General features: G+C 42.2%; 3 protein-coding genes across 3 annotated transcripts; 2 read left to right on the forward strand and 1 right to left on the reverse strand.

Moving 5' to 3' along the window:
• Positions 1–114: 114 nt before the first annotated feature.
• mpst (mercaptopyruvate sulfurtransferase) lies at positions 115–9,673 on the reverse strand. The gene is made up of 2 exons (XM_084568196.1): positions 6,944–9,673; positions 115–1,865 (listed from the first exon to the last, which is right to left on the reverse strand). The coding sequence occupies exons 1-2, from the start codon at positions 7,521–7,523 to the stop codon at positions 1,567–1,569; spliced, it is 879 nt and encodes a 292-aa protein (XP_084424322.1). The 5' UTR covers positions 7,524–9,673; the 3' UTR covers positions 115–1,566.
• Positions 9,674–13,357: 3,684 nt separating this feature from the next.
• Positions 13,358–15,747, forward strand: rps19bp1 (ribosomal protein S19 binding protein 1). Its single transcript, XM_084560221.1, has 4 exons — positions 13,358–13,504; positions 13,721–13,906; positions 14,133–14,230; positions 15,077–15,747. Exons 1-4 carry the CDS (start codon positions 13,450–13,452, stop codon positions 15,224–15,226), a joined length of 489 nt encoding a protein of 162 aa, XP_084416347.1. The 5' UTR covers positions 13,358–13,449; the 3' UTR covers positions 15,227–15,747.
• Positions 15,748–17,247: 1,500 nt separating this feature from the next.
• On the forward strand, positions 17,248–19,914 carry LOC311496301 (apolipoprotein L3-like). The gene is made up of 5 exons (XM_084556104.1): positions 17,248–17,313; positions 18,327–18,366; positions 18,452–18,503; positions 19,305–19,434; positions 19,606–19,914. The coding sequence occupies exons 1-5, from the start codon at positions 17,275–17,277 to the stop codon at positions 19,807–19,809; spliced, it is 465 nt and encodes a 154-aa protein (XP_084412230.1). The 5' UTR covers positions 17,248–17,274; the 3' UTR covers positions 19,810–19,914.
• Positions 19,915–22,986: the final 3,072 nt, after the last annotated feature.

Here is a 22,986-nt window from a genome sequence, read left to right on the forward strand (position 1 = left end):
AGAGACGAAGAGTTTAATCGACCTCTTTCTGCGTCCTCCGTTGTACATCAGTGAAAAAGAACATTAGAGCTTCTCCGAAATGACTTCAACTCAACAAGAGGTGACATACAACTGAGAGGAGAGACGAAACCTTTTTCAAGTTTCACTTCCCCCCATTTCAACCTATGTGAAACTAGTTTACGTTAATGGGCTACAGTCACTTGACTGTTGATATATATTTGCAGTTATTCCTTTCTTAAGTAATAGAAAGCTGTTTGAGTACTTTCACGTACTTTAATGCTTTCAAAATATGTCACAGTAGAATTAGATTTTGGTGCCAGTGTGCGGCAGTTTATTACACTCCATGTAATCGAAGACTATTGTTCTGATTTTATGAACTATTTTTATTTCAGCCATTCAACGCTATAAACTACCAGCTTGATTTGAAATGTTGAAGTAACAAGATTTAAATTTCAAGTAAAGAGAATCATCTGTGAATTTCTGAATCTCTGTATTTATTTATTTTTTTTTAACCAAAAAAACATAAAATGTTCACGTCTCCACAGGAAAAAAACAAACAAAAACAATCTTTTAAAATAGATATAAACCGATCATTATGACCACCTTGCTAATTTTGTTTAGGAGTGTCATTGCTATGGGTGGGGGTTCCTGGTCTGGTCTAGGTGGGTACCACATGTCGAAGTAACATCCACATGAATGAATGCCAGGTCCAAAAGTTTCCCAGCAGAACACTGAATCGTCACAAGACAGTCAGTGTTACTCATTTCTCCTGTCAGTGGTCATAATGTTGTGACTGATCCGTGTACATTAAGATGGGTTTTCCACTGGAAAATTATGAATTTTAAAAAGAGAACACTAAACATAGTGTCTGTGTGTGTGGGTGTGTGTGTCGATTCAGCATGTTAGACAAGTAGACTCTGCACTCAGGTCAGGTGTCCTTTCTGTTAAACCTGTAACTTAATAAATAAGCTCACATTGATTTTAATAACAGGAGACGTACATGAGATGTCAGCGGCACTTTGTGATTCAAAGTGGCGCTCTATTTTATTCCAACATATGCATTAAAGCTGTAAACAAACCTTGTCTTGTTTCAAAAAGCAGTTTAGACCAGTTCAGTGTTCATATAGTGTCTTGTTCATTCAACAGTGTATTTGTAGTAAAGAAAATGTTCCTTTGTTATATATTAATGTTAACAAAATAGTTTGACATTCTGTAAAATGTGATTATTAGCTTATTTCTGCTCTCACGTGTGTGCGCTAAATACGCAAGCAGTCAGCTAGCTTAGCTTAGCACAAAGACTGGAGGCAGCTAATCCTAAAGTTGTTGCTCAACATATTCACACACAGATAATACATTAAAGGTTAAAATGTGTAAATAAATTCAGAGGTTATGTTTGCATAGGGCTAGCTGTGTCTTCTTCTTCTTCTTCTTCATCATGTCTTTATGCTAAGCTTAGCTAACTCGGTGCTAGCTGTTCCTGCTCCTTCCTTCCCCTGTCCTCAAGTAGAGAGTTTCTCGTGGTCCAGTGTCGGTCTGATCCAGCTCCAAACCATCCTCGGGTCAATCTCACACGTGCTTCCCTCTGCCTTCAGATATGACGTGCTCGGGCCGGGCGCGGGTGTACCACTCCGACCACCCGCCGTCGTACACCGCCACCCCCGGGTGGCCGCACTCGTGGGCCGCCAGTGCCACGTGGCACGCCGTCACGGCAGAGCCGCAAGAGCTGCAAATGGGGCGGCTGAGGTCCACGCCAGCGCGGGCGAACAGGGCCTGGAGTTGATCTTTGGGCAGGAAGTGACCCGAGGCGGACAGGAAGGAGTTGAAGGGAATGTTGACGGAGCCGGGGATGTGGCCTGGCTCCGTGTCTGTCAGTCAGAAAGAGAGAAACGGGGTTACTTAACAACTACTCTCAGCAAAACTCTGGAAACAGACAAATCAGCAGAGAATTATAAATCAATAGAGACATTCGGAGACTTTCAATTTGTCAGGGTGTAATTTTTAGAGCTGTATTTAAAGCTGTTGTTTAAAAATCAACAATAGTCGACATTGTCTTATTTTTACACTGAGCGCTGATTTGGAGTGCTGTTTGTGCTGAAAACCCTAAATATTAACTCTCATTTCAGCTCCTCTGTGATCTTCACCAACTCAACTGAGATAAATCTGTGGTTCTTAAGCTACTAAATGCTCCTCATGTTCGCCAGTTCGCCAAAACAGGCTGAAAGACACAATTGCAGACACTCTGCAATTTCCCCATTGCGGGACTAATAAAGGTTTTTCTTATTCTTATTCTTATCTACCACTGATGTTCCGGCAATTTGTCAAAAATCATCAGTGGAAACGACTATCTCATGGATTTAACAGATAGTCCTTATTTTTATAAGCTATTTTCAAAGCAACTTAATGGTGCACACTGTAATAATGATAAGTACTTCCACTCGCTGCTTTAGTTTTGAGGTATTATGCTGGCTTGTTGGCCTACTCTTAATTGCTCGGACACTTAAATGGCAACTGATTAAAGCCTAATGTTAGGCAGACTTAACATACAGTGTCCCAGCCAGTGTGTTTTTGTTCCCCCCCACTTAGTTTCTCTCTTGCAGTGCCTCTCAGAACAGATTATTTGTACTATGTCCTAATTCCAAGCGCTGCATGTATGAGACGGAGGTCAGGAGAAGTGTTATGTCAGTGCAGCTGCACATGAACGTCAGATTTAGCAGAAAAGTGATACAAACAGACCAAACTAAATCAGTTTTCTCACAATCTGTCTGACGGTGGATTTCAAACTCTTTAGAGGCGGTTTTGTAACCTTTTCCTGCCCGATGATTAATTACAACTCTTACTCTTTCTGAGCTTCTCGGGAAGCTCCTATGTCCGTCTCACACACTTCTGCAAACATGCGTTGTGAGGATCAGACTGAAACTAATCCCTGATTTTCTTTAAACGAACGGAGCACTGAATGACTCCCAAGTGTCATAACATGCATTAGAAACAATCAAGAACAGATGGACTCTAATTTGGCCTTTAAATTAATTTCCTAGAAGTGCACTTACTTTTGCACCTCACAGATATGTAATATTGGCTCATTTTCCCGACTTCACAGATACCAAAGCATAATATTTCTGTTTAATCAGTTTGATCGAGTTCTCTTTGTCTGCTTGTGTGAAAATCCGCTGACGTTTTGTCCTTTTTACGAGAAAAATGTAGAAAATTCCAAGCGGCGCTCTTTGTATTTTTTCTCTCTGGCTTTTAGCGCAATTTAATCTGTGTAGATTCTTTTGATGTGAACTGCAATATATATGGAGGCATCGGCAGTTAAATATTTCCATCTTCTCTTGAAGCTAATGTATAGCATTCGGCCTTCTGGTGCTCAAATACCATGACCTGATCGCGTCGTTCCTTGCAAGACTTTTGCTTTTTATTAGCTTGTCAATTGAAATAATCAGACGAAATACACAAGTCAGTTGCAGATTGCCAGGATTTCTAATATTTAAACACATATTCCTGAGCTTTTTATTAAAGTTTTGAGATCCCCTAGAAAAACTTTGTGCTATCGTCGTTTGTGCTGCTTGCAATGTGCTTCTGTATCTGCAGGTACTGTGAGTATTTGTATTCTGTTTCTGTATTTGGTTGTGCTACAAGTACTTGTAGGGCAGGAATTGTTAAACTGATGAACACATTTTCTTAATTTTTTGTATTTGCATGTGTTTTCTTAAGCCGCAGAGTGCTGAGCTACCTTGGCCACTAGCGCTCTCACCTGTTGACTCTACTGTTTATATCTGTGGTGTCAAACTTGAAAATTTTGGCCCACGTGGTAAATATGGTGAGTAGCTTTATTTATATATCACCAATGCACAACAGCTAAATTTGTGTATTAACATCAAAACTTCACTACTTTTGCACGTGTAAACAAAAAAGTCTTGTCTTATCATTCAGTCAGAATGAATTAGATACCTTGCAAAGAAAAACTGTGGCAGAAACAAACAGCTCTACCGCAGATTGAAAATGTTATTGGTGTTATTTGTTTTCATCAAAATGAAAATTCCCTCTTTTTTTTCCCCACTTCTCTAAACGAAAACTTCTCCATTCGGTGGAAAACATTCAGTCTACCGCAGGCCAAGGTTCACTGCTGAGGCAGCTTTCACAAATGGAGTTTCACCCACAGACGGGCCCCGCAACAGCACAGCAAAGCTTTTCTTTGTCTGTATATCAGTGTGAGTGTGTTTAGTATTATATATGCAGGTAAGTGTGTGCGGTAGTGAGAATTATATGGGTACTTAAGAGGTCTTATCTCTGCGTTGTATTCTCACGGACTGCTATCTGTACAGACTGACATATCTATGGGTGGACAACATCTAAATTCCACACCATTCCCTCTATCTGCTACTGTCCTTCAGCGGTATTTGGGGCGTATTTTAAGTAAACATTGAGAATCAAATAGCCTGTCTGCTCTCTTTCTCCGGATGCGTTTGTGTTGCTCTGTGATTCAGGCCCAGCGTGCTGCTGCTCCCTCCATGCATGTTTGTCCTGAGCAAACTCTGCGAAAAGCCTCCGCTCAAGGAAGCAATGAGCTCAGAGGTGGTTTTTCCACCACGTGCTTAAAGCTTAAAGTAGCTGTCGCGGAACTGGTCTGATCTAGAACTTCATTAGTAGCTCCGATACTGGTTCTTAACATCCTGATATTCATTCATTCATTCATCTTGTGTCTAGAGAGCTGCTGTCATTGGGCGAGAGGTGGGGTACACCCTGGACAGGTCTCCAGTCTATCGCAGGGCTAACACAGAGAGACAGACAACCATTCACACTCACACCTATGGCCAATTTAGAATCACCAATTAACCTAACAAGCATGTCAAGAACATGCAAACTCTACACAAATGGATTAGAACCCAGAACCTTCTCGCTGTGAGGCATCAGCGCTAACCACCACACCACTGTGCCGCCCCATCCTGATATTGCTTTTTTAAAATATATGCCAATTCCTGCATCCTCTCGTTGGAAATCTCGCTGTGGTCTGGCCCAGCACGATCCCACGTGTGAGGAAGATCCCAAAGAAGACAAAAGCTCCAACTCTGAGGGCACCGTCGAGCCTGAAAGCTGATGTGTGGCCACGTTTTTGATTTAAAAAAGTCCGACGGCAGAGAAGTACAGCTGCATTCCACAGATCTCTCAAACCAGTGACTTGTGAAAACCTCAGTCATGACTAAGCAAAAAACAAAACGAAAACTGAAATGCCTTTAAATAAATGGAACTGAGACCTTGTGAATCGATTCAGGCCTTTTTTTGTAGACTTATCGTTTCTGTATTTTTGTTTAATATCCCTTTTTAATCTTTCTGATCCTAAAAAGTTCAAGCCAAAGTATTTATTTTTAGAAAGACACTGAAAAGAAAAAGAGAACAGAGTCACTGATGCAAATGTCATCACGCCTCCCATCCTGCCAGATCCTGTTTGAATAATCTGACTGAATGATCCGGCAACTAAGAGCGTTATTCAGACAGCGCCCCTTGTTCACCTTTGACCGGAGACCTGCATAATACTGACTGTCACTGTGACAGTACTGATGATATGATCATTCATCATCTCAGTGCTCATGAAACAACACCAGGTTAGCAAACACTTGCACTTATGTGACCTTTAATCTAGCATAGAGACATTTTTATTTGTGGATCAACACCGTGACTTGATTGCATTCGCAACTTGTTGCAGTCTGTCCGTATCCTTCGGCAACCTTTGATATCTCATCTCCTGGTCGGAGTTTGATTCTTTATCAGTCTCCGGCCAGCGAGCCTCAAACAAGCTGAGTAACGCAATCAGGTTAAGATTATAAAATCACAAGATGCAAACCTTTGAATAAAAAAACTGGCATCATCTATAAATCAGCTGACTATTTTGAAGCTGTTTACGAAAGCTACTGTGACTCGTTTTCTCTCATTCAACGGCTGAGGATGTCATGTAACTCTGGCCAAGCTGAAACTGAAAATCCAGTTCAAGCTGTCAAACAAGTCGGCCTGGTCTAGGTTTTATTTATTTATTTATTATTATTAGTTTTTTTGGTATGAGTCATCTAGTCATATGAAGACATGAATCAAACTTCCAGCAAAATTTAGAGTAACCCCGTCATCGCACAGATGGGAGAAGCAGACTTTAGTTCTTGAGTCATCTTCATCATCACCATCGCCGTCGATGATTCTGAAGATTGTCTGAAGTTTGTGTTGGTTAAACTTTATTTGACTTTATACTGAACTTTACTATTTGAGAGAAAGGTGCAGACTATACGTTTTCTAGAAGATAGAGCAACTGTTAAAGTGCTTAAATATTTGTTTCTGTAAGAAAATCAGCATATGAACGACATACACCGATCCGGCATAACATTATGACCACCTTCCTGATATTGTGTAGGTCTCCCTTGTGCCTCCAAAACTGTTGTGACTCATCAGAGAATGGACATGGGCCTTCTGAGGGTGTCCTGTGGTGTCTGACAACAGTTGATGTTGTTAGTGGGGACCTTTGGGTCCTATGGGTTGAGGGGAGGGGCCTCTGTGGATCATCCCACAGATACTTAATCAGTTTGGGATCTAGTGAATTTGGAGGTCAGGTCATGTTTTTTTGAGTTGCTCCTAAAGTGTTTTTGTGTGTGTACCTGTGTCAGGCTGCATCCTGCTGGGGATGGCTGCTGCCATCAAGGAGTGTCATTGCTATGGGGTGGGGGTGCCTGGTCTGGTCTCGGTGGGTGCTACATGTCTAAGATTGCCAGAACCAAATGTTTCCCAGCAGAACACGGAATTGTCACAATGTGGTCAATGTTATTTACTTCTCCTGTTAGTGGTTTTAATGTTGTGGCTGATCAGAACCTGGCGTATCACCTGCAATTCCTAAGCACTGCATGCACATTTGCAGGAAAACTAAACAGAAGCATGCATGATACGGGCTCTGCAGCAGTCTACTCACTATCTCTGGGTTCAGGGTCCAGTCCTCTGAACCTGCCTCTGGGCCTGGTGTCCACCACCTGGAACTTCTTGGTGTCCAGGTTATCCAGGATGTCCTCGTAAGTCTTTATCCACGAGCGGTTCAGGGAGGCCTTGAACTCGGTCGGAGGGGCTTTCACGTACCGGTCGCTCACCGGCCGACCCTCCAGCTCCCAGTTCCTGAGCCCCCCGTTGAGCAGAGAGACCGAGCTGTGTCCGAACACCTGGAACATCCACCACACGCGGGGCGCCGAGAACGCGCCGTACTCGCTGCCGTCGTACACCACGACGTGCGTGTCGCTCTCTACCCCCAGGTTCCCCACGTAATCTGCGAAGACCTTCTCCGGCGGCAGCATGTGGTCCAGGGGAGAGGTCTTATCGCAGCACTGGTCAATGTCAAAGAAACCGGCGCCCGGTATGTGCCTCTTCTTGAACTCGCTCTTGGCGCTCCGTTTGAGTTTGGGCAAATACCAAGAAGTGTCCAAGATGCGCATTTTCCCCTGGGACTTGGCGGCGTCCGCGAGCCATTTAGTGGTGACCAGAGCTCTTGCTTGGAGCGCCATGGTGAAAATGCTGGAGAGCTGGAGGAGCCGCAAAGTTTACCGGAGTTCAGTTGTATCCACCTGGTCCTGTGCCAAAGGTTGGGAACGGCTGAGAGAGAGATACAGAGAGAGAGAGAGAGAGAGAGAGAGAGAGAAGGAGAGAGAGAGAGAGATACAGAGACAGAGAGATATAGAGATACAGAGAGAGAGAGAGAGAGAGAGAGAGAGAGCTGGAAGTGAAAGGAGGCCGGTGACATTACCTTGTTACTGTGTAATCTATGGTCCTGCTGTCATATAACATGCCATAATTCATTTTAACAGAAATTGTCATTATTATTATCATTAGTAACCTATTAGACCAGTAGTAACCTACAGTAACTTGTTCACGTTGAAAAAAACACTCATTGTATTTTAATTGGGTCCGTTGCTTCGACCTATATTCTTAAAGGTGACACAGAATGATTGAACGGGGTATTTATCCTTGATCTGTGATGTGACATGTAGACAACAAAATTTTGGTTGGGTCTGTAATGCCTTAGAAGCTTCCTAAAAACCTCTCTCAGAAAGCTATATTAGGGTGGGGGATTTTAAACGCGTGGTTTTGCACCTATTTGGCGCCCCTTCGGGCTTAACTGGCAACCTCATTATGAAATGCAAGCACTTGACGCTGATTGGCTGCATTTGCTGCCACTCAAAAGAGAGCCGAAGTCCCGCCTCTCTACTTACCGAAGGGAGTTTTGGTCGGTTCTGTACGCGCCAGCATGCGGGACTTGTAGTTCGTTTAATTACGTATTTTCCATAGCGTTTTACTGAACTATCTTGCGACAAACTGTGACATTCTTGACATGTAAAATCATTTTTTATTCTGAAAAACAACATATGTATAATCCAAGGCACAAGTCGATGGGGACCAGAAAATAATTTATCTTTCGCCATAGACTGCCGTTCACAAACGAAGTAGCAGTCTGTGGTTGAATGTAGTTGGAATCCGATTATAAATGAACAGCAGCCACGCATCTCGTGCATTTCTTTCGGTGGGAATGTAATGGAAAGTTTGCACACCGCTTGCCCAGCCTGGAAGAGCACACCTCGGAACGCGACTCGCCATTTCGCCTTGAACTCCGCAAGCACTGCTGCAATGTACTTCCCGTTGGAGGCGAGAGGGCGGATGTATGCTAATTATTTTGAAGGGGAGGGAATTGAATGAGAGTGGGGGGGCAGTGAGATGCATTTTACGTAATATGTATCCGTTGTTCAGATTGGGCCATTTTCTGGCTGACATTTCTAAAGGAGGAATTTCTATGAAACGGAGATGTTCAGAATGTCTAGCACTTTTCGTATGTTCGTGAATGCGGGCAGACTACCGTTATTCAACTAAGACAAGGTAAAAACGTTTTTTCATTCTCTGTCACCTTTAAATAGCTTCACTCCCAGTTTTACTGGCCTTAAAATGTTTTGCAGTTTGCAGTTATACCGCTGCACGCTTTTCTTCGATCATACTTAGATAAGTTTGTTAATCACAATGAAATATGTTCTGTTATTAGACTATTCTGAATAAGAATGGGCTAATTAGATTTGATAAATTACGGTGTTTGTAATAATGGGGAAAAACAGCAAGAACGGTTGTTATTAGATGCGACCTGAGCAGCTCCTTCAGCAGCAGACTGCTGCATCCACGCTGCAAGAAGGAACGCTATTGCAGGTCCTTCATTCCAGCTGCCATCTGAGTCATCTGAACAATAACAGTCATTTTGCACAAATAAATCAGCTTTGTTTTTGTTTTTTTGCACGAACCACTACCTCACCATCTTATAGTGTTTTAAAGTTTTAGCAATTATTTATTTGTAAAGTTTTTTTCCACCACCACACTGTGCATACAGAATGTCTTTATATTTCTATTTTTTTCTATATTTATTTTTCAGAGTGTTGTTATTTTTTTGTATATATTTTTTTGTATATTTGTATTGTGTTTTTTGGTAATTCCTCTGTCGAAGTCGTTATTGTTTTTGTATATATATTTTGCTACATTTCGTGCTACTGTGACATGGAAATAATAAACATATCTTATGTATGTCTTATTATGTATGTGTGTACATTACACTTATATTGCTTACCTTGTGTGCAAACTACTGTTTACTGTAGTACTTACATTTTTTTTTACTACTGGCTGCAGGTACAAGAATACATTTCACTGTGCATTGTACTATGTATAACTGTGCATGTGACAAATAAAACCAATCTATCTATCTATTATTATTATTATTTACACAGCTATCTATACATAATATATTTATGATATTGTTGTTGTTTTTTTTTTTTTTTTTACTTCTTTCTGTTTTCTTTATCTGCTATTATTTTTTTTTTTATTGTGTGTATAATTCTACTTGCGAGTCAACGATACGAATTTCATTCTGATATGCACTGCTGGTGTATTGAGAGTGAGGAGTTGTCGTCATGGTACAGAGCCCCTCCCCTCGATATCGCGGTGTCTCGCGGGATCCTCACCCTCTCCGCCATGTTGGCAGGATTCCAGCGGCAAAACATGAGTAGGCGCGTTCGACTTGTCTGCGCCTGTCTGAGTCTGACTTGCTTACGTCAGCGTGATCTTACGCCGACTGTAGGGGTGGAGCATAAAACGGCTGCAGACAAGTCGGACACGGTCAACTTCGTGTAAACAATGGCGGATCTCGCGGTGTTTGCATTCGTTGTTGCCGACGAAATAGAACCTTTGGAGTTACCGGAATTTATACCCGTGTTACAACAAGCATGCTGCATGCAAAGGATTGTGAATAGCAGCAAATCTACTGAATAAGGATTAAGTAGCATAGTGCTTTGGTCTCCAGTCTTGGCGAAAATGAACTGCTGATTTGGCTACTTATTTGAATATTTACTTTTACACCCAAAGTCGTTTAGCACCTGTAACTCAACCATGAAACGAATTCACAGAAAGATATTGAGATGGAGATTAAATGCCATTTGTTTTCATTTTTAGACAGACAAGTGTGAAGAAGAACCCCAAAAATCTACTAACCGTTAACAAGATTTGAACTACGGACGGCTGATCGCCAGACTGACGTGTTACCCACTAAACCAATTTAGGATGATACTGAAGAAGCAGTACTACCATATAAGTGAAGGACAATGGACGACACTTCTACAAATTGAATGCACGCGTTCTAGATGGTAAAACGGCCCAACGCGAAGCCTTAGAATGTAACCTGCACGATTCAGCTCTGCACACGCCCGGACTCGAACCAGCAGCACCTCGGATCGGGAGGCCAGCGTGCTGACAGTTGAGCCAATAGTCCAGGCTATTTTTATTTTTTATTTTTTATTTTATAGTCTAATGGAGTGAAGTCCATTATCCCGCTTATTCTACTGTTACCAACATGTTAAAAATGCCTTTTTACTGTTTAATCGAAGAAATGAACACTGCATTGAACTGCAGTCAGATGTACAACGTTTTCAGTAGGCCAGCCTACCATTGTTGCAGAAATCACATATAAGAAGGTATCCCTTCGATTTCTGTTCATTTTCGCATATTCCAACATAACGTTGCGAGAAACGTCAAAATCGTCATTAGGAGATTCCTCCCAAACTGCCCAATCACGCCTTTGACCTGACGTCATGAGGGCGGGTTTCCGGTCGTGCAGTTCGTTGGAGAGCAACTGCAAGATCTGTCTGCAGGTGAAGACTCCCGCGATATTTTAAGGTCATGTGACATGGTGACGTAGTGGTAAGTCCCTCCCCGTCTGACTCAAGTCGGACAGGATTTCTAACCAGCATGCATTGCGTCCATCCCAGCATGCATTGCGTTCATCCCAGCATGCATCACGTCAAGTCAGACCAGAGCCCGTCTACGGAGAGCCTTCCCACTCTCTATTAACTCCCATTGTAACGAATTTTGGTTGCAGTTCCACCAGATTTCCACTGGGGGCGATCGCCATGAGTGCAACATGAATGGGACTCTATGGGGCTAAACGGCTAAATGTGTCTCTTTCACCCGATTGTCGTTGAGAAATCTCAGATTTGATTGTAGGTTTTGCAAGTTCAACATGGGTTATAGGTCAAAAGTTGAATGAACGAGAACTTATGTCCTTTCGTTTTCTTACAGGTTGAGTTGTTGTTGCCCATAACACGCTAGCATTGTGCTAATGAACGCTGATTGGTCAGTGAAGGACTGATTACGACCAGATCCCGCTTGACGGCATCGTGGCAGCTGAAGCGGGACCAGAATGTTAAGGCGGACTTTTTCGCCCAAGTTTTTTTTTTCGGCCCGGTCTTTTAAAACAACGAAACAGAAACTCTTCTAGCACGATTATTTACCCGTGTCAGCTGTGTTGTCCATGCCTCGAGAGAAAAGAAAGTGCAGAGCGCGAAAGCACCAGTGACTGAAGGATTGCCGTAAAGCAGTATCTGGTCGTACGATGTGTATGACGTCATTGACATTTTAAAATACTTTTTAAAGCAAATAAGTGACTCTAAAAAATCTAACACCCAGCAATGTGTAATTTCTTTGCATCTTCTTTCAAATACAATATTCAAATTACTGCACAAAAAATTATATCCTGAGAAAAGTGGATTTTGAGGGGTATTGCTCCATAGACCGCCATTCATTCTGCACTCGTCCTGAGAGCGCCCTCATATGGAATCAGAGTGGAACTGCAACAGTTCAGAACCCGGAAGTTCAGTGAGAGTGGAACTTCTCCCCATATTAGACGTTCTCTGGTCAGACTCAGACAGATCTGCATCAAGTCAGAGAACGTCTAATAGGAAGAGAAGTGGCACTCTCTGGTTACTTCCGGTTTCTGGACTGGCTGCAGTAACACGTCTCTGTCCATGCGGGGGCGCTCGCAGGCGAGTGCAGAATGAATTGGAGCCGATGGGGTTTCACCCCCAGAATCCACTTTTCTCAGGATATAATTTTTTATCAAGTAATTTGAAAGTTGCATTCAAAAGGGGGGGCTAAGATAATACACTCAGCTGAAAATTGCATTTTTAAGTTCATTTATCTGTTCTAAAAATCCGTTCAAAAAATGTGATGACGTCACATATTTTCATACTGCCAGAGGTGCTGCTTTACGGCAATTTCACCCGTGTACTTTTTACAACACATATATAACGATATGAAAATAAAAGTGCCCGCAGGAAAACATAAATACAGCACACAAATATTAACTTCGACAGAAAGTCCTCCTTAAGAAAATGTTTCTGATTCTGCTTTAGCTTCAGGTGCCATCAAATGAGGTCTCTGGTCGTAATCAGTCGCAAGTCCGTCACTAACCAATCAGCATTCATTAGCAGAATGCTAGCGTGTTCCGGCCAACAACGGCCCAACCTGTAAGAAATTGAAAAGACATAAGTACTCATTCATTCGACTTTTGGACTATAATCTATATTGAACTTGCGGAATCAACAATAAAATCTACGTTGATTCAACGACAAGCAGGAGAAAGAGATACATTTAGCCGTCTAGCTCCATAGAGTCCCATTCAGTCTGCACTCGCCCGCGAGCGCCTCCAGTGGAATTCTAATGGAACTGCAATCAAGATCGATACAATGGGGCTAATGGGAAGTGCCACGGATCTCCGTAGACGGGCTCTGATCAAGTCGAACGCGCCTAGTAGCTTTGAATATTGAAATTTAAAAAATACCATTAAATAAAGGTATTTATTTAAGCCTATGCCAGCTGTCATTATTATTATTATTGTTGTTGTTGTTGTTGTTGTTGTTGTTATTACATTTAAGTAAGTAGGAGGAGTGACAAAAGAGTTAATTAAAGTAGGAACTTTGTGCACATTCGACTTATATCCGGCCGGTAGGTTTTGTTCGGCGCACTCGAGGAGATTACCGGATGTTGATTGACTCACATGTTGCTTCTCGGTGTTAAGGGCTGGTAGATGTGACTTGCCAATATTATAACTAAACTTCACATTATTAAGTCGAGATGTCGGCGTCGTTAATCAGGAGAGGACTGGAGCTGCTGAGCCATGATATTAAAGGTCGGTTTAGCCAGCTAGCCCGCTAGCCGGCTAGCTGGCTGGCTAAAAGTAGCTGGGGACATTCTGTGTGGTCCCTGTCCTGTCTTGACCAGTTTGAATGTTACATTGTTTCAGTTAAATGATATTAAGTTAGATTAGATTGTGTTTGATGTGGAAAATTGCTTTTTCTTAAGCCCTTTAAAAGTAACGTCAATCCTCTCCTGTGCTCCCTGCCAGATGTCAGTAAAGGGAAGAAGAAGAAGAAGCAGCAGCAGCACCGGACCCCCGGCTCGGACAAAGTGATGGAGCTGGTGAGCACCAAGAGGCAGGGAGTCACCAAGCAGGTCAAGAGGCTGCAGGGCCGGCTCGGTCCAGGAAAGAGCAAAGCCACTGTCAAAGACAAGAGGATCAAATCTGCAGTGGGTGGGTCAGCTTGTGGAATATCTCACTGTAGAAAAAAGTCCAAAAAGTTATTTTTCGTAGACACCAATTATGACTGTCAAGATGTGACCATGCACTTTGTGTGCAGTAAGACCTGTTCCTTGAACCTGGCTATAATTGAGTTCTGGTATCTACAGCTGGTGTGATGGTGTTTGTTATTCCTTCCTGCTTCTAAGTCACATCTTCTTCTTTGGTGTTTTAATGATAGAGGAGTTCAGGAAGAAGCAGGGGAAGAGCCACCTGAGCGCTAACCTCAAATACTTCATGGCAACTGTACCCACGGCATCAGATTCAGAGGCAATGAAGGTAAGGAAGCCTTTAATCAGTCACCCACAACTCTAACTAGGGATGTCCCAGTTCTCGATCTTAAACAAACAAAATGTTCCTCCTGGTTATTCTTAAAGGATTTTCTTATCTTTGCACCGTCTGACTGTATTAAGTCCTGAGTTGACTCCAGACTCAAGTTGGTAGTATTGTATGATTATCTACTACTATCACCTCGCCAAACATCCACATTGCACAATTTAGTAATTACTGTCTGACTAACTTTATTTTCCCACGTAAAGTACTTCCTCACGGCGGACGTTGTTTAGTGATTTCGTTTCCTCTTCTTTGATATTTGGCGGCTTTAGCGCTAGCCGACCGCCACTGAACCAGAAGAAGAAGCCCTGACGATGTCCTAGTCTTCTTTTTCTTCTTCTTGGATTTTTGGTGGCTTTGACGCCAGCCAACCACCGCTAAAACGAAAGAAAAAGAAGAACCTGTTTTGACGCTGCAGAGGCGTGGTTTTGGTTCGTGGTAGACCTGGATCGGCCCCAGTACCGATCGGGACATCCCAAACGCTACCATACTGTATATGCAATTACAACAGGGATACAGTATTTCGTTTTATACTTGTTCAAGAAATAAACTTATAGACCTGATTAAAATATGTTTCTTTTTCTCCTTAAAGGACTTTTAGGTTATTTATTTGGGTTTTATTCTGAAAAATCGAAACAGTAAAGGGCAGAATCCCAGGCGATCTGCTTTCTCAGTATTTCTTTGTCTTGCGGATCCACGTAGATTCACATCTTAATGTCGCCCTGTGCTCCTTCTGCCGTCCGCGAGTGTGAGTTTGTCCTAAATATGTGTGTGTGTTTCCATCCAATTCAGATCCTGAGCCACAATGCGGGGAGACAGTCTAGAAACCGCCCGGACAGGCCGGTCCAGAAGGCCAAGAAGGAGGAGTCTCTGTTCACGGAGGAAGAGTTCAAGAAGTTCCAGAAAGAGTATTTTGGGCGGATGGTCGAGGAGGAGAAGTAAGGAACGCGCAGCCGCAAAGACACTGCAGCCTCAGTGGAAGCAGCGGGGCCGCGTTTTGTGGATGAAGGTGGATTCTGGATCAGATTGTCTTCTGGAAGTTGATTCCACTTCATACTTTGGACACATTGTGTTGCATACAGGAACCTTTCAGTATGCCCGGTGTCAAGTGTCATGATGAAAACGTGCCCATTCTGAACAGTGAAACTGATCATTTGATAAGTTATTGTTCTAAAACTTAGAGAAAATCTGATAAATGACTCAGATTTGTGCAGCCAGTGTTCATTTTAGGAGTAAAAGATGGCTTTATTCAAACAATGACATTAAAGGTTCTTCTTCTCTGTTTTTTTTTTTATTACAGTCACAATGCCAGGCAGGATGCTTCAGTTTGTATTCTGTAATTTAATTAATGTTGCATGTTGAGCAGAAATTCAAACATGCAGTATTTTTCTTTCTAACATTCAGCGTCCCAGATTTGTAATTTCAATAAATTTAAATGCGCAAATTATTCCTAAACGGATGACTTTGTGTAAGTTTCTTCTCACTAGACTGTCGGCCCAGCTGCCGTGACGTGATCGTTCAGTTGCTTGTTGTAACACTGACGTCTGAACCTCGGTGGCTAAATACCAGGTGAGCATCAGGGTTTCATTTTTACATCTGACCCGCTCAGATTTGGATCAGCTGTGGCAGTATAGCCTGCGAGCTACACTGTGAGTGCACCGAAGGAGCGGACGTAGAGCGAATACAGCGCGGCGAGTCCCACCATGTCCCAGGTAAGAAACAAGATGATAAAATTGAATGTTTTTGGTCGGCAGATAAATATCCAAATTGAAATGTGCACGCTGCTTTTAGAGAATGCATCATTTTATCACAGCCTCACAGATGCACATAGATTTAATTTATTCAGAATGTAATTAAATTTTTTAAAATTTATATCTTGTCCAAGAAATTTTGTCCAAGAAAGTCAAAATGGTCAAGGACTCTCTAGTCTTTAACACTTTAACACTTTGCAGTGAACCATGTTTTGAAATACCACTGTTTCTCCATCTCACGACTGCACAGACATCTCCTGAAACCTTGCTGAGATGTTATTTCTGCAACAAAACATTCAATTTTATACATAAACCTTCATCGTGACACATTTAATAGAGGAGATTTGGTTCGAGTTTACTCAGAACAATCCATTAAAATCATTAATTAAATGTGATTTAGGTGCTTTTAAAGATCTTTGATCCTACTGCTGTGGGAAAAGGAGAAACACTCATGTCCCAAGCTAATGTCAAGTTTGCATAAAAAATAAATAGTGACCAAGATTTGTTCAGACCAAAGTGAAACCAACAAAAGCGTGTCGAGATTGACACGCCTTTGACTTCGATGAATTGATCGCCACCCTGATAATAGATGCAGTGTGAATCGATGTGTGGAACAGGAATTCAGATTGACATTCCTTTTGTCTCGACACTTTTGATGTTTTGCTTTTATCTCAGTAGTGAAATGACTGAAAGGAATCTAAAGCAGCTGCTTTGGATTGTTCATCCTTTAGTACTGATGCCAAGATTTGACTCTATGTATGACCATAAACTCATACACCCCGTTAACTTGCTTTACCTGTGTAACTTGCTTTACATGTGTCTGAATGTGCCATCAGATACTCAGACACCATCGATGTTCAGATGCATGTCAGTGGTTGAACTGTTGCCCTCCTCTCTCTTCTGCAGCAAATGCCTCCCACTGTCAAGCCAAGGACCTCCTTCCCTCTGTCTCCCACAAAGCCTCCAGAGGTCTGTGCACGGTTATCCCTTAAATAGTTCAACACACTGGACATGCTGCAATTCCAATTGTTTATTATTCATCTGGTCAAAATGTGTTTTGTTTCAATTCAGAGAACTTTCTCACATCGACCACCTCCACTACCTCCAAAAACTCCACCACCTCTACCACCTCCACTTCCTCCAAAAACTCCAACAACTCCAACAACTCCAAAAACTCCAACAACTCCAACTACTCCAATAACTCCACCTCCGGTGTACCCGAAAACCAAGATTGTTAAAATGAATTCAAGACAAAGCTCCAGTGATGACGTGCAAACAGTAAAGTTATTTTATGTTATCTTTTTCAATCCTGTCTATTTAAAAGTATAGCAAAAGAAGCAGAAGTTAATGAAACAGTCCCCATCCCATGTGCTCAGTACTGACCTCAAAGTCCAAAGTTTCCCAGTGGGATTTTCCAGTTTGGGGACATTTTAAGAAACCCGTTTTCATTAATTTGACTCCAATAGTCCTATGAAATCCCAGTGACAGTAAACTTTATCAGCATTTATCAACAGAAGTTTGACTGTTTCTGAAGCTGTAGATGCAAAATTTGCAAAAGTAAAGGGATCGTGCATAGGTTAGACATAGCAATAATAAAAAAAAAAAAATTAAAAAAAAAGGATACACCGATCAGGCATAACGTTATGACATTTGACAGGAGAAGTGAAAAACAATGAACGTCTTGTGACAATTCAGTGTTCTACTAGGAAACTTTTGGACCTGGCATTCATTCATGTGGATGTTACTTAGACATGTAGCACCCACCTAGACCAGACCAGGCACCCCCACCCCATAGCAATGACACTCCTTGATGGCAGCAGCCATCCCCAGCAGGATGCAGCCTGACACAGGCACACACACAAAAACTGTTTAGGAACAACTAAAAAAAAAACAAGAAGAACAGCACAAGGTGTTGAAACTGATCACGTATCTGTAGGATAATTCACAGAGGCCCCTCCCCTCAAAGGATCCCCACTAACAACATTCTGTTACCAGAAACCACAGGACACCCTCAGAAGGCCCATGTCCATTCTCTGATGAGTCACAACTGTTTTGGAGGCACAAGGGAGACCTACACAATATTAGGAAGGTGGTCATAATGTTATGCCTGGTCGGTGTAGTAGCCATCACAACTCTGTGATCAAACTCACCATGTCAGATAACACTGCCTGCAGAGCTGGCAAAAAATAAGCTTAATAGCTTAATAATGTAAATGAAACCATGTTAATTATTTAAAACCACTAATGAACTAAATGAAGAGGCACGTCGATTAATTCACTTTCTTTGCCCAGGATGGACAATCTCTGCCATCTTTCTTCAAGAAAACCGCTGGTGAGTAGGAAAGCGAGATTGAAAACATTTCTATCTGATGTAACAGAGTTGTTGTTATTGTTGAACCAGTTTTGTTGTCTTACAGGCTGGAATGGTATCTGCAGCGAACTCAAACAAAAAGGGGCATCATCAGCTGAGTGAGTCGAGTATTTCCTCTACTCTGTGCAGGGGACACGGCTGTGCAACAAGCCATTCCCATGGTCACAGGGCCCTCTGTTCCCCACATTGAAATGCCACATGACAAAGGACGTGCTACTTCGCATGACCCAATGGAGACTTCTAGATTTAAGATTAACTGGAAGTTTACTTGAAATTAATGACACAATGTCCAATAAATAAAAGTCAAACATTTTTATTTATTGGACATGTCATTGTGTTTTGTTAGAAAGTCTAGTGTAAACTTTGCAAGAAGCTTTTTTGACCATCACACCTCAGCATCCACTACACCCTCTAAAACTGGTAAACTCACCTGTCGACATCAAGAGTCTGTCACGGTCTATTAACCCTTTGTCAGACATCAAGGTGATAAGAAGTACTTGACATGACATATATACATACACCGATCAGGCATAACATTATTGTTTAGGTCTCCCTTGTTGCCTCCAAAGCAGTTGTGACTCATCAGAGAATGTACATGGGCCTTCTGAGGGTGTCCTGTGTCAAAAGAGGAAAAGTCAGACCGTTGTCAGAGTCAGTAAGATTCTATAATGAGCTGGGTGCCATAAGATGTTTGTGCGCTAACTTTAATGGAAATCAGTCTGGCAGTTTTTAAGATGTTTAAGCATCTTAAAAACCAAAGCAGTGGATCCACCAACCAACACTCCCAAGACTCCTCATCTTCAAGAAGCATTGAAAACACTGTGCAGCCCCCGTTTAAGTTCCTATAATTAAAGATCAGTACTATTAATGTGGTAAAATGTTCTTATAAAATGTTCCAGGAGCATCCAGGATAAAGCTGAACAGCTCCAAAAAGATGTCCAGCGTTTCATCGAACTGATGGATGAACATGGCGACACCATGAAACAATACATCTGTGATCTTTACCTCATCGCTGAAAACCTAGACAAGGTAACAAGCCCACATGGGATAACGAGCAGGCATGCATATCTACTGTATACTGCACCTAATTTTTCATTAGGCTGCAAAAATGGAGATAGGATAAGAAGTTTGTTTCAGATGTGTTAGATTAACAGTTGAGTTGAAGTATTATATGATCACTTGGTTTTTTTTCGCTTTAAGGTTTCCAAGGGGACAAAGATCGCTGGCATCACGGGAGGAGCTACTACTGTAGCAGGAGGTGTGGCTGCAGCTGCCGGGATTATTCTGTCCCCGTTCACGCTGGGAGCCTCGCTGGCTCTGACTGCAGTTGGGGTTGGTGTGGCTGCAGCCGGTGGCGTCACCGGTGCATCAGCAGCCATCGCACACAAGGTGCCCCAGATATGAGACTAACTTGAATCCCACCAGGACTGATTCATTTCTCAACGCAAAACAAAAGAAATAAATTTTTAACTTGCACATCTGATAAACCATCAGTTCAAGGCATCTGTTTAACACACTGTGAAATCTGTGCTTGCAGGTGAATGCCGTGATGGACAAGAAGAAACTTGAAAAGATCTTGCAGGACTACGAGCACATCAATGAGAGTATTCAGCCCTGCCTGATGTCCATCATAGAACCACTGAAGCAGCACGGTCTGCCCGTCCTGAGCAAACTCAGGATGGACCCAGAGAAGGCGACCAAGATGGCGGATCTGGCTGCTACGACGGGGGCGAACGGCTTGCCCTTAGACGCCAACCTCAAGACCTCCGGGGTGATTAAAGGCTTTGCCCTCGGCATGGATATGTACTTCACCCAAGGAAAAGATGGGAAGAAGAAGGTGAAGAAGGGCCTGGAGTCAAAGTTTGCAATGAAAATCCGCGAGCTTGCAGAGGACCTCGAAAAAGCTTTGACTGAGCTCACAAATATTAAGGAACTGTGCAGCATGAGTTATTAAGGAACATATGAAGCTCTTCTTTTGACTGATTTTACGGTCATTTTGTTGTTTTTTATATATATATATGTATGCATGTATGAAAACTCGACTTTATCTTATATTTTGCATCTTTGTTTGCTTACCCTGTTTACTCTGGATGGTCTTCTTTGTTCTTTTACTTGGTGTTCTGTCTTTAATGACACTGATTGAGTCCGTCCAGGTTCAATGTTTTTTTTTGGCAAATCATCTGTTCGTGATTGTTAAAATAAAGTAGTTAACATCCAAGGGGGGCAATCTGGTCCTTTACTCTGTGAGATATAGTAGTGATCCATCAAGTTTAATCACCGTCTGTGATGCATTCACAGGACAGGGCACACATTTACAAGTACAACTGATTTCTGAATGGATGACTTTGTATGGGTTTTATCTCTATAGGCTATCAGCCAGACTGGTATGACTTGAATATTCAGCTGTTTAGTAATGTTTGAAATGCTGACGCCTTAACAGCATTAAATAAATACCAGCTGAGCCACAAGGTTTCATTTTTACACCTGACTTGCTTTGATTTGGATCGGCTGTCAGTAGCAGGAGCGACGACGAGTTCCACCATGTCCAAGGTGAGAAATAATTTAATAAAACTGAATGTGTTTTGTTTGTCAGATAAAACCCCTCATTGTGCAGGTTGCTTTTAGTGAATGCATAATTTCATCAAATTCTCACAGACGCATACAGTTTAAATTCTTTCTGGAGATTTTCTAAATGTGATTACATTTTTTTCCCAGCACATTTAAGGTAACGTGGAGTGATAGCACATATCTTCAAATCATGACCATAGATTAGACAGATAGCAGTAGGGTTAGGGAAGAAAAAACGTGTTTTGGTTTTTCAATAGGCTGCCCATTTATTAACTCTCTGGTCTTTAACATTATGTAGTTACCAGGTTATGTAACTCTACTGTTCATCTCCATCTCACTCACTGCACAGCCGTCTCCTGGAACTTTATTGAGATATTACTTCTTGCAACAAAGCAACTAATACTATGTATAAACCTGCATTGTGAAGCATTTAGTAACAGAGATTTGGTTGCACTCCTCAAATTAAATGTGATTTAAGTTTCTAACATCCTGCAAAAACTCATGTTGTTTGATTTCAAATATCTTATATCTTATTGTTGTAGCAAATTAATAAATGTCTTTGCATGTTCCAAGGTAATGTCAAGTTTGTATTAAATAAACAACCAAATAAATAACCAGTGTTTGTTCAAAGCAAAAATGAAAGCATGCAGCTACAGAGATATGCAGTCTTGTATAACATGCTCAGCGAGGTTCAGTTGTCTTAAATGGATTCATCTCAGACGTCTCCACCTTGATAAGAAGGGCAGCTGGCATGGTTGTTCAGATTAGGAATTCAGATTAACAGTGTTTTGTGTTAATCACATATGCTTCCAACACAATAATGAATACGTAGAGGAGTGTATATAGAAAATAAATTCTAAAAAAAAAAAATTCTTGTTGAGATGGCTGGATAAAGTGTCATCAGACACTTTCAGTGTTTAGATGCATGTCAATGGTTTGAACTGTTTCCCTCTCTCTTCTGCAACTAAATCCTCCAATTCCCAAGCCAAGGACCTCTAATCCTCAATCTCCCACAAAACCTCCAGAGATTTGTGCAAAGCAATCTCACAGATGAGACAGAACTATGGAATTAGAACGCTGCCATAAATCGTGCGCGCGCAATGAGACTCGCGCGAGCGCAAATCAAACATCCGCGCGCGCAATGAGACTCGCGCGAGCGCAAATCAAACATCCGCGCGCGCATTTTTGCCCCCCGAGCGCTTTTCCAAGCACTCGCGAGCTATTTTGTAGCTCGCGCGCGCGCAGAGTCCGCTCGCAAAACTTTCCCCTGCTCGCTCGCGAAGCTCTCCTCTCCTCGCGCGGAAAACTGTCCCCTGCTCGCGCGCGAGTTATTTCTTTTAGTGGGCGTTTTTGTCAGTGAGGGGGACGGGCCTGGGGGCATGCCAATCACCATTGTATCCCCGAATATAATTGGTTGAGCGTATTGGCCAGTTGAACAGCAGGGTACGGCAACACTACTAGGACAAACGGGACAAACCACACTTATTCACACTCCAGAACAGAAGGTGGCGGTAATGCACCAAAAAGCTGGTTGCCGAACCGCCATTCAGGTAACGTCAAAGACAGTACCCTGCAAACATTTCATCAACCTTGACGGTAGGTCTAAGGGGCGACCTCTAGCGTGAAACGAGTTTAAAATAGGTCTAGGTCGCGCTTCGACCACAAACCAACTTGATGAAAAAAATAAATGTAGGTCTAGGTTGCACCTCGACCACAAACCAACTAGAAGAAAAAATTAAATTATACAACCAATCGGGTGAGCCCTTCTAGCCAATCAGAGGCGGAAAGGGCGGGACCTTCTACTCCAAACCTGGCAGCGGAACGACTGCAGAGAAGCAAGTACGGCACGTACCGAACAGTTTTTTCGGTAAGTTCGTTGACATAAAACATTAGAGACGGTTTATGTGTTCATATCATAGACTGTAGGTTCATATTGCAACTTTCTGTGTTTTAAAAAGTGTCATTGACCGACCGTGCGTTATGTGTTTAACTGTCGAGTGGATTTCAAGCTAG

Source organism: Chelon labrosus, assembly GCF_963514085.1.
Source record: "Chelon labrosus genome assembly, chromosome: 2".
In the NCBI taxonomy this organism is placed as follows: Eukaryota; Metazoa; Chordata; class Actinopteri; order Mugiliformes; family Mugilidae; genus Chelon; species Chelon labrosus.